Source organism: Cibotium barometz, chromosome 23 (genome assembly GCF_041138505.1).
Source record: "Cibotium barometz isolate CiBa-2024 chromosome 23, ASM4113850v1, whole genome shotgun sequence".
NCBI classification, from domain to species: Eukaryota; Viridiplantae; Streptophyta; class Polypodiopsida; order Cyatheales; family Cibotiaceae; genus Cibotium; species Cibotium barometz.
The window spans coordinates 28,311,817-28,323,816 of record NC_141068.1 but is presented as its reverse complement, the minus strand read 5'-3'; the positions used below and the strand labels follow the sequence as shown (position 1 = coordinate 28,323,816).

The 12,000-nt window shown below is 41.2% G+C and overlaps 1 protein-coding gene across 2 annotated transcripts; it reads right to left on the bottom strand.

Annotated features, from left to right (window-relative positions):
- Window positions 1-3,377: 3,377 nt before the first annotated feature.
- LOC147625817 (uncharacterized) lies at window positions 3,378-10,931 on the bottom strand. Of its 2 annotated transcripts, none has more exons than XM_086817385.1 (4): window positions 10,577-10,931; window positions 8,848-10,414; window positions 4,486-4,803; window positions 3,378-4,353 (listed from the first exon to the last, which is right to left on the bottom strand). In XM_086817385.1, exons 2-4 carry the CDS (start codon window positions 10,360-10,362, stop codon window positions 4,153-4,155), a joined length of 2,034 nt encoding a protein of 677 aa, XP_086673511.1. In that variant the 5' UTR covers window positions 10,363-10,414; window positions 10,577-10,931; the 3' UTR covers window positions 3,378-4,152. The 2 variants fall into 2 exon arrangements, with proteins under 2 accessions (XP_086673511.1, XP_086673512.1); XM_086817386.1 differs by having other exon boundaries at window positions 8,848-10,408; window positions 10,577-10,916.
- Between the last annotated feature and the right edge of the window lie 1,069 nt (window positions 10,932-12,000).

Sequence of the window (12,000 nt, the reverse complement as noted above, 5' to 3'; positions counted from 1 at the left end):
TGATGACGTTGCCAAACAACCTTTAGATGGACGATTAGCAATCATCTCCGAGACCATAATATTGCTTTTCTTTTTCAACAACTACTTCACATCTGGTCCAAGGTTTGGTTGCAAGATCATGAGGTATGTCATCTATTTATTTCAATACGGGGGAATCTCGTGTTTAAGAAAAATATTAGATTTTGGCAAATTATAGAGTAATATGACATTACCCGACCATTATAATATAATGAGCAATTCCATGAAAGGTTGGAATACCTCAAATCCCAACTTCCCTCAGAAAACATTTTTCTTTGTTATCATGTCCATGTCGCTAGAATTCTTTAGAACTAGCTTATGGTAAACATGTATATGAATATTATTAGAAACTTCGTATCGCTAGAATTCACCACTCTAGCTAAGTACCAAAATTTTCCATTAACTCTTTTCATTAAAAATTTAATTCAAAAATTTTAATTATTTTCTATGTTTATTTAAACTAATCTACTAATAGTTGAGATCATCGGTATGTGTTTCTCATGATATCGATATTTCCAGCCTTCTTGGTAAAATATAAAGGCCACCCCATAGAAGAGGCTCAATGACTATCTGACCATGCCCTCATTACCTATCCATCCTTGATTGCATCTTATAGGGATACTCATCCATGATTGGATATTCTTTTGAGACAACGGAGGATAGTTGCTTCTCAATCGTGGGACATGTTATGAAGAGCAATTTATTCTCTCCTTTTCTATTATTTATGGATTCTCCTAGATGGAAACATGCTTTTCTAAATCCGAGTGGCTTTAGCCAATCTTGATGACACACACAAGTGACACCGTATATGTGTGGTATTAGTTGCGTCATCTCGGATTTTGTGTAGATATTTATATTGGTATTTAATCAATTAATTTATAAATTAATTGGTGTAGATGTAGGTACATATCTTTGCGTAGAATAATGAAAGCGAGCCGATAGTTGTCAAGCATATTTTGACACTCGACTTTGGACGTGGACGGATATAATTGTCATTGTTAAAACTACACCATGAGGAAGCATGGGCTCACTCATGTGTGATCTTAATCTTGATAACGATCTATTGATATTTGTGCAATTTAATATGCTTCAATCTTTCTCCCAACACTCATCACTCAGTAGTTCCAATTTAGACACTAGTGGATGGTGACCAAATAGTTAGGAGAAAGCTTTCGTAAACTTGGCACTCTGCTAGGTAGGATGCATATTTGTGTGCATTAGTGAGCGTTGTACAACAATTCCAAAGACACAATATTCTTTGGTTACATAGCATGCTAAGTGTCCAGATAGTCTCAAATACTCATGGGAGCTACGTAGAGTTCCTACATAATATTATTGTATTCTAGTATGGTCCCAACCAAATGATATTTAACACCATTTCATCCATGTTTTAAGTTAAATGCACGTTATCCAAGATTTTCTTTAGCCCTCCTGTACACCCTTCCATTTGGAGAGAGAGAGAGAGAGAGAGAGAGAGAGAGATCATAGCACAAATAGAGGGATATGAGCAGACAACTGTGCAAATATGTAGGACTAGGTGTTTCCCTAGAATCAAATCCACAAATTTCCAAGGTGATTACAGCTTGAGGCCGGATATTTTAACACTTGCAAGCAGTGCACGCTTGACTGTATGCGAAGCCGCGAGCTGCTTTGTGTAAAATGTGCACTCACTTTGTCCAGGTTTGCCAGGCAGCACAAAACTAATCAAATAATCGTTCACAAAAAAATTGCAGTGTCCCCTGGTGAAGGCTATCACCAGTCATAATTCTGCTCACTGCACAAATGAGACTTCCTCCACATTAATACCATGGCATGCCCATGAAAAAGACTGATGCATTCCAAAACTTGCCTTTTTCACTTACCAAATCAAAACAAGTATCGTGTACAGCTAGCTATATGCAGCTGTCCTTAACTTCCTATATCTACAGTCACATACCATACACAGGTCAACAACTTAAGAACTCCTTTTGAACCACACTCCATTATACAATTTAACAAGAAGAAAATACTAGACATGAAGGATAGCACAAGCTTACAGTCAGCTTGCACTTCGTAAACGACTTATCAGACTCACCCACATCCTACTGCCAACCACAATGAGCCAAGGAAAACACGAACTATAGACCCAATGTCATCAGTTCCACAGCAAAGCCATAAATTACAGCTGACATATGCATGACAGAAGATATATAGACGGGCTTGAGTTTGCACTTGCAATACCTAAGAATATGCATGTACAGCAGTGAAGGGAGTGCAGAAAACTGCACAAGGATGGGCCCACTCCTGAGGATATATGGGCACATTCTATTCCCACATAACCGCTTGATCATGGACCCATCCCTGAGGACATTGGTACACATCATCTTGCTACAAAATTGCAATATCATGAAACCTTCCTTGAGGATTCACAACACAACCTATTCCAACAAGAAAGCATAATGATAAAACTGTTCTTGACAGTTTCTTCCCTGGGAATGTCACTGACATATATTGAATTAGTCTCAAAGCCTAAAGACATTATATAATTATCATGTAAAAAGATTGTCTTCAAGCTATTTCAAGCAGAAAAAAGAGTGTCTTCAAGCTATTTCAAGCTGAAAACTCCATTTGTGACTCCAAAACCACCAACTCCTTCCCTGTGGGCCTGGTAAAAATGCATCTAATGCTGGTAAGACATCCTATGAAAAGAAAAATAGTTAGTCACAATTAACTACCCTGCCACATAATCCAACGATGAATTCATGACATTCTTTTCCCTGGGGATATCCGTGACACATTGAATTAGTCTCAAAGCCTAAAGACATTTTCGTGCCTGCAAAGCCACAACTCCTTCCTTGAGGGCCTGGTAAAAATGAGTCTAGTATTGATAAGGCATCCTATGAAAACAAAAATAGATAGTCACAATTAAATACCCAGCCACATATCCACAAATTGAATTTGACATGCATGCATGGCTCATCACTACCACAGCTACTCTAAAAATGGCCTCTTCATATTCCAACTTTCACTTCATTCGAGCTTGCAAGTCAACCAAATAGAGAATGCATCAAGCATACCTGAAAAGCACAGAGAAGGTGCAAGATATAATTACCAGACAACTCCATGACACCCATAAAATCAGTAACAATTTATCAGATATTTGAATGGCACTATCGAAACATTATCTCTTCTAGTATCTTCCTTCAAAGCCACATTGCCAAGCACAATTTTTCAGGAGAGCACATGCACGAGTGAAACAGTTTTTGGGTCTTCAAAGAAAGATCACCCACAGAGAGACGGGAGTTGGATAGGGGGCCCTCAGCCCACAAGGAACAGGCAGGTGAGATCTGGCTGAGTTACACCTTCAAAGACCTTATGTCTCAAAGAAAGCAAATATCAATTGGAAAAAAAGCTTTCAAGTCAAAACAATGACACTAGAGCAAGAGCCTGACTATGATCAGCCCTCTCAAATATGATCATCTGTGCATATAATTCCTACAATTTTATATACTGAGATGTCACCTAGAAACCTTAAACAGGAACAAAATATCACCATAAAAATACCTGCCAGACTTCAATGAAGCTTGATCTTGTACCATGTCAGCCTCAAAACTGCAGCCCTACAGTATCCAAAATGGCCGCACACATTCTTCTTACCAGGCAATGCTAAGATGTAACCGAATAACCTTCTTGTTAAGTGATGGATAGTTTTTCAATGAGAAAGTATCCCATATGAAATTAGACACACATGAAAACGAGGCCCTTTCAACAGGTGGCGAACCACAAGCCACAAGCCCTCTGCTAAAACGAGTCTAGATGACCACATCTGTTTGCGGTGATGGCAAAAAAGACAACGGCCAATTTAGTCCATAATTTGTACAAGCTCGTCTGTACAAGTCCAGGCTCCAGCTAAGGGCCAGGAAGTTGGATGATGAACAGAAAGCCAACTTTCTATTCCGGCCATAATTTCATGGTAAAGATTCATCAATTGACGCTGCTTTCAAGCCACCTGCTACGTTACACCTCAACATTATTAGCTGGCTTTCCTTACTGCAGGCTATAAATCAGGAATGTCTCCCAGAACCAAGGCTAGTACTAGATCAATGTACAGAATCCTCTTCCCGATTCATACCGCTGGCAGACACTTTCACAAAGTCAATCTGTATACTTGCTTTTGCGAGGAGCCTTTTTCAAGTTGTAAGGAGCTCGTGATGGAGGATCCCCAACTAGGTATCTGCTAACAAAATCATTTTCAACACATGCAAGCATTGATGGGAGACTAATGTTTGTGATTCCTCTTGCTGCCAACTTCTCAAACCGAGGCTTTATTCTGTTTTCCAGACTGTAGCCAAAGTACTGAAAATCACATGGACAAAGCCACCATAAGATCAGAATGAAAGGACACTGCAACAACCACTGTGTGTCAGACGTCTACAACTGAGTTATGCATGAAAACATGGACAAAGATTGTTGGGGCAATGAACACACCTGAGGGAAATCAATGATCTCTTTAGGTGAGCGTTTCATGACATCAACTAAGAACCTGTACTTGGGCTCAAGCGACAACTCAATGCTTTGACCAAACATGGAAGGGAAGAGAACAAGAATCTTTATCACATCCTCTTTCTCAAGTCCGATATTTACAAAGAAGTTCAACTTTGGGCTAATGTTCTTGTCAATACTACAACACAAGAGTTGTGCATTGCGAACCAATAGCCTCTCCATATCTTTCCTATCCTGCAGTCCAATAGAGCGTAGGTATTCTACTGCTGGCTTTAGCTTCTCTTCACAGTTTAAAGTGAGCACCTGCAGCACATGAAAAACACAAGTTCTATTGATTGCTATAATGCCTCCAGATACCTGCAAACAATGCATATACTGCAGGATTGAAAGTATATCAAAATATTGCATTTCAATCAGTGTTGTGGAAAGCCAGCTCAAGTAGCTTCAGCTAACAATGGAATGGAAGAGATCAAGGATGTGACTGCCAGAGGGAGAGGGAAATAAGGGGCCTGCTACAGATGTGGAATAATTGGCAGCCAACCCAATTGTGTTGTGTAATGGCAATCAGAATAGTCACCAGCCCTACAGCCCATGTTCTCCCATGTTGAGCAGGCGGCCTAGCTTTTCCATGCTGTTACCTAGACATCTCAAGCCTGCAATAGACATTTATAAGTAAGCCCTAACTTTAAATGCGACTAGGTTGCTAACTTTAAATTGTTTTGTGGAGTTTTGTTTCTCTAGCACATATGCTTCTCTACATTCTGTATTTGCACATTCCACGCAAACTTTTGGTATCAGGACAGGTCATGACTCAGATCATTTTAAGGTTTCCGCCTGGTTTTAGGGTTTCTGCACCGTTTCAGGATTTTTGCCCTGTTTTAGGGTTTCTGCATTATATGGTTTCTTCCCTATTAACCCATTTGCTACAGCCCATACAAGTTTACAACCCTAAACAACCTGTACGACCCATACATCATCATCCATACCTTTCATACATGTATGTGTACCTGCAAACAGCTGTATAGGGCCCTATCTACTTGACCAGTTTTGCTTCTGACTTTGTTCTTGCTCCTGCATATCAACCACCAGCTGCTCCTGGGAGAGACATGCAGCGTCTGCAGGACCTTTTGTGCTTCAGCATACTCCACAGTAAAGGCGATGGTTTACCAGGGATGCTCGGGTAACACATTATTGTGGTCTGTCAAGAGGACAATTATAACCCATATCAGGTCTCGTAGGACCACAAAGAATGTCTGGATGCCTTGGAAAGGATGTATCAAGTCAGAAATATCTCACTATTGTTATACGTATTGTACCAATTGTGGAGCTCATGTACCTGTTAAAGGCAGTCCAATACATCTTGCCCATATACGGTCCGAGGTCGGCGCATGGTACATTGGTATCAAAGCTTGGGACGTGATTCAACCAAGCTACCTAGGGTGAGGGCATCTTGTGGATGGTAAAGCTGAGATCGGGAAAAACCACTCGCCCATCCACCATGGCATCAAGCTCGGAAGACATCACTAATGAAGAAGAACCATTCAAAGAAACACTTCCATAAAAAGAAGACCAAGACAACCAGAAGCTAAAGGAGCGGATAAGGCATCTCCAGATTCAACTCGAAAGAGTGCAAATGGAAACAAAACTGGCAAAATTACAGGCAACCTTGGCCCATTAGGAGACACCTAAAGAATAAAGTTCTCGAATGGAACAATGATGTCGGTGGATGACTGAAAAAGAAAAGGACTATGAAGCAAGACTCGCCGAAAAGCTGGCAAAGGAAGCCAAATGCAAGGCCGAAGAGGAGCAATTGCGGGCGGAGCTTGAAGCGAAGGCAAACCATGTGTACCGGTGATTCCAGCAAGTGTTCAGAACATGTGGTATTTTAGTTAATCATAAATTTCAGCACAGTGAATGTGTTTTAAGGCTATGGCCATCATATTTAAAGTTTTTAATTATATTAATAGTCATGACTGTTTAGTCCAAACCCCATGGGCACCACCCAAGTATATTATGCATCGATCAATTCCATTGTACTACTTAGCATTCTGCTGAAGTTTGAACCCACCCTCTCTCCCTAGTCTAAATAGGCTGAAAATGAAACCAAAATAGCAAGCTCATAAGACTTTTTGATTATTGAGACTGACTTCTCTTATTCACTACGGAACCGTTCTAGAATAAAAATCCCTCTCAAAAGATCAAATACAGAATCATCTAAACTTTGGTTTTCTATCTTGACCCAGCATAACATTTGCTTCTCACGTATTTCACTTCTGTGCAATCTGGCTAGCATAGAGAGGTAAGCAGCAACAGCAATAGGAACATGGCTGTGAGCCCTGAAAACAGAAATAAAGAGACCCAAGTCTTCTAAGACTGAGCTAGACCAGCACAATCAAGGAGGGGAAGCTGGAGAAAGCTACCCATGTAAGAGAAAGCCATCAAGAATCTCTAGAGTGAAAACGTGAATTTTCTTACAACAGAGAGACTGAGGCTACAGAGGATAAGGGCACTGAAGCTAGACAGGAGAAAACGCGGAGACATCTGCATACACAGGAAGGGCAGACAGGAAAAATGAACAAGGTAGACAACACCAAAGGAGAGTTATTTCCAGGACTTCACAAATACCAAAGTGATATCACAAACCATAGAAGACTGCAAAAAGACTCTGTAAGGAAAAATGATAATGTGATCATGCATGCCCGAGTTTGACATTCCTGTGAGTTCGCTTAAGACAACAAAAAATGAACACTACTCTAGGAACAAAAACTTCAACAAACGTCCAAACTAAAAGAAAGTATGGTTTTCAATGCTTCCTACTTTGAGAGAAAAAGAAACTGTTCATCCATTAGCATAGAGGGAGGTCATCCATGAATTGAGCATGTGATTGAGATTATGTTATAAATGCAGGCTGGAAGCATGAAAGGACAGCAGCTAATGCACAGTATCAACACATAGCTCAACAAGAAGCTACAACACGAGTCAAGATTCCAAATACCCCTTCAAAAGATACCAAGGCAGATGAGTGGAATGCTTGCAAGCTGGGGCAACTATAAATGGAAAGGCTGTAGGGTTAAAAGATATAACCTGAGACAAATAAAAACACATACTGAAGAGAGCATTGTGCAAAATAATATGGCACCCTTAAGGTGATATCTAACTGCGCATAAAATAATTTCATCATCCAATGCCACCTTCCACCAAGAAGCCCACTACCTGTCATGGTTGGTGTTGGCAAAGTCCCAACCCCGTTCTCACGTTTTTGCCCGAGAGAAGCCGTTGCCATCCCCATTGAGACATTTGCATACCAACTTGCCAGCCAACCTTTTCCAACCCCATTGATAGCAACATTGGAAGCGTTGGTTGGCAAGTTAGGAAAGGCTACACTATCAGGCTTGCACTTGTGATGATAATGTCCTATCTAGTTGTCAATGGAAAGATTATAAGTGCCGTCTGAAGTGCTGTTGTGTAACGTGTCATTGCCATTGCAGTGCACCTTTTTCTCGAGTTATAATCTTGCACAAAATCCTACTTGTGCATCCAATCCATGGCATACAACTAACCATATGACATGGCGGTGGGATCCATTTCCGTTTTCATTTTTTGATGTTTTCAAAATACTTTGGGGTGTTGTCTCCATTCTGTTGGGATGTTTTGACAACTATGCTATCTGGAGTTTGAATGGTCAAAAGACTAATCTTACACAAAACAGGCATAAGAAGTGATGCAACTATTGCTACTACTAGGCTGTCCCAAGTCTAATGCTACTAACACTACTACTAAGCTCTCATGTCAGTTTGTTCTTCCATATGAGTTTTAATAAGGGGCCTGTTATCTTCAAGATGTCATAAAGGCACCCAGCAGCTAAGTGATTCATTCTATTTATAAATAAGTTCTCTCTTTTTCTAAAGGAAACTGTGCCAAGGCTACCATGCTTGATAAGAAATCAATCGTAGCCACACCTGTATTGTGTGTGCAAGACACAAAAACCTTGCATAGCAAGTGACGTGTTCAACACAGATCATTTCCACTGCTAAACCTTCCAGTGCCATCCATGCACATACGTAGTAAGACCTTCGATTATATTTAATTGTTGTGTGCTTTCATCATAAAAAACACTGCTCATTTCCTTGACAGACCACAAGACCATGGATTTTGACACCTTTAAACTTACGAAGTAAACCGCATTTAACCTTCAATGTGGACAGACTTGACAAGGTTCATGTACCACGGTTCTTTTGTCTTAAAAAAAACACAACTGATTAACATGAAAGAAAAAGTAAGCAAAACAATGAAAGGAGTTTATATTTTTAAACTTGAAAAAAATCTCATCCTTTATTGATGCTTTACCTGTGGAGAAATTGATATGACTCTACCAAGCATCCTTTCTGTTACTCCAAGCTCCTTTAGATACTGTAAAGTTGGTTCCAGTCCTGCTATAGTGTAGCCCAGCAGTTGAGGACGCCGAAGTAAAACCTTCCCCAAATTAGTCGGCTTCACTCCAAGACGTAAGAGATGATTCACCATGGGCTCCATCTTCCTCCTTGGGTCAATAACAAGAACCTCTGCAAACCTACGGACAAGCTTGGATACATCGCTAGGTGGCAGGTATTCAGACAAGTAGTTGTAAGCTTGTTTCATACACTCCAGGTCGAAGTGTAGAAGATTGGGCCGGCGTGCGATACCTTTGCCTAATGCTCCTCCATACAACCCCACCTGCTGGAAGAAATTCATTCGTGACTTAAGGTTTTTTCTGGTATTATGAGAGAAAAGGTCAGGAACTTTACTCAATACTCTTGTAAGGTCTTTAGGTATCACTTCAGCTTGTAATAGACAATCTATGGTATACTTGACATCATCTGCCTTGACATTTAAAGCCTGGGGGCGTTCCCGTAGAATTACGGGAAAATCTTCCTTTGGAAGACCAATAGAAACCAGGTAGTCAACACTCAATCTCATTTCTTCCAGATCATACTCAAAAAACCATGGATGGCTCACTAAAAATTCTGAAACCTCCTCTTTATTCATACCCAAGTCGGTCAAAAAAGCCACCGTGTTTTTCACCTTTGATGTGTCAATCTTCAACATTGAAGGAGACTTAGATAGCATAGATATTGCTTCATTCCATCCAACTCTTGTAATCCCCATCAACGACGATACACAACTCACTATGTGATCCACTGAAACGTCTGCAGGGGCTGCTTGCTCTATATACTTAAACAATGCTGGTTCTTCCACACCTAATTCCTCCAACTTGGCCCTAGTTCTGTCAATATCTGAAGAGGAAAGCTTCAATGTTTCTATCCTGGATGCCTTTGAAGCCAGATTACTTTTGGCTGACTTCCTGCCATTCAAATGCGACACTCTCTTCATGGGGACAGTAATCCTTCTAGAGGAATCTTTAACTGCAAGGGTGTCACCGTCCTTTGCAACTGGTTCTGTCCTGCTGATGGCTGTCTGATCCAGAAAAGTTAGCTTGGGAGTTTTTGCACAGCATCGGAAAGAGATGACGGTTTTGGAGGCAGCCCACAAGGAAGTCGGAAACAGGACAATTTTGTGGCACTTAGACATTAAAGAGACATGAAGCGATGAATTGAACTCCAGAGCTTGCTTGCGAATATGATCATCGCTGAAGGAGAAGCTTGATAAGCTACCGAATGCCCTACCTGGCCCCAAACCCATCTGTTTTTCATGCCAGCTAAAATGTGAAGCAGTGGCTTCCACAACCTGCATCCTTGCTCTGGAGGATGCAAGAGGCTGTGCAAAGAATGATGCTTCTAAAGCATTCCAACTTTGCTCACCCCGACCAAGTGGGAGGTTCAGAGTGAGCTGTTTATCGCTTGGAGAGGCTACTGTGCATGCCATGCCCTCAGCATTCGAAAACAAATGCAGAAGCAGAGAAGCCAAACAACTTCACCTACGAAAAAAGACACTTAAATGTAAACAAACGACACATACACACACGAAGCTGTAGAGAAACCACACACACATTGCACACACAAGCTAGAAAAACGTTCAGAAAGCCAAGCAGAATCGTGACGCTTCTCAAAACGTTTCATGTGGAGCTCACTTTGCTTACCTGGGATGGAATCCGGCGCTCGAGAAATCCCTTGCTTTCTGATGCAAACAGTGAGTGCAACGATGATCCTTTCAGGTTAGCGCAGTATCAAAACTGCATGTAACCTTTAGCTAGCAGGCCGAAATGGAGTCAGGGTACAGGCTGCAGAGACGGGTCCAAGATTGTGCGAGGGCTAGGGTTAGGCTTTGGAACATGAAACGGTTGACAGTAGAGTACAGGGTGGAGTTTTTGGGGTAGAAGAGGGGTGGAAATAGCCGTACGCCTACAGAGGGGATATGGCTGGGTGTAACATAGAGAGATTGAGTATTCGTTTGGATAAGTATTTGTGTGAAGCAGGATGAAGACACCGCCACCCACCACAATTATAAGGTCCTTTACACACTGCCTGTGTCATATGCTGTGCCTCGTCGTGGTCGTGGTCGTGGGAAAGCAACATCCTAGCCGTACAATCAAGTGACTTTATTTTGCCGAATCGAGATCTGCATTGAATAAATTTTGGGGCCATTCTAATCAGAGTCTCAGTTATCTCAATCCCATTGAGCTTGGAATGGTGCTTGTGTCATCATCAAAACTCGAAATTTTGTTGATGTCGTCAGAGAAGCTACCCACGACCCATGTGTTGAGATATCAAGCCCAACTAGTGTGGATATGGATGACACGCCAGGATGATAGCTCCACACTTATGCCACTCGCAAACAACCAACGAGGGTTCACTAGAGTTATGGCATAGTTATAGCACTAGCTCATGTAGTTGGATGAACCGACCTTTGTATATTTTAATAGGAGAGTACTTTCCCTTACGGTATGTACTCTTCTTATCTTTATGGTTGTAGGAGAGAATCAAAGGAAATTCAGCCATCCATCTCTCTTATGTGCTTATCTACTCTTGTGTGTGTGAGTGTGTGTGTGTGTGTGTTTGCTTTGCAAAGAGCTAAACCCTCTCCTCATTCTCATGGTATCAAAGCACCAGTTCGCACATGAAGAGCTCAAGAGAGGCAAGCAAAGAAAGCGATACATGGGTAAGGGCCATCTCTTTCCCTTTGATTTGGAAGCAAATTTGTGCAGGTAAAGCAAATATATGTGTTAGTAAAGCACGTGTATTACGCTTATGCATAAGCTTAATGGATTATGCACGCCACCATGGTTGGGATAATGTTTGTGGGATAGATACATATGCATGGCTAGGACAGGGTTTGAGGATATACAGATATTACAGAACACTGCATATACCGTGGTTAGGATGGGTTTTATGACCAGGTAGATTCGTGGGGTGGGGGGTTTGTATTATACGGTATAAATTATTGCATCAGGAAAGGTTTTGCTCATGGACCGCAGCTTCTTGGCACCGTGGTCTAACCTTTTACCTCCTCTCACTAGGAGGATTACCATACAAATTAGGAAACTGAATGCATGAGTAATTGTAG

Coding starts and splice junctions, on each gene's coding strand:
- LOC147625817 (XM_086817385.1), bottom strand. CDS start 10,362: ATGGCATGCACAGTAGCCTCTCCAAGCGATAAACAGCTCACTCTGAAC. Junction 4,804..8,847: donor TCATATCAATTTCTCCACAG/GTAAAGCATCAA, acceptor CATGTGCTGCAG/GTGCTCACTTTAAACTGTGA. Junction 4,354..4,485: donor AGATCATTGATTTCCCTCAG/GTGTGTTCATTG, acceptor TGTGATTTTCAG/TACTTTGGCTACAGTCTGGA.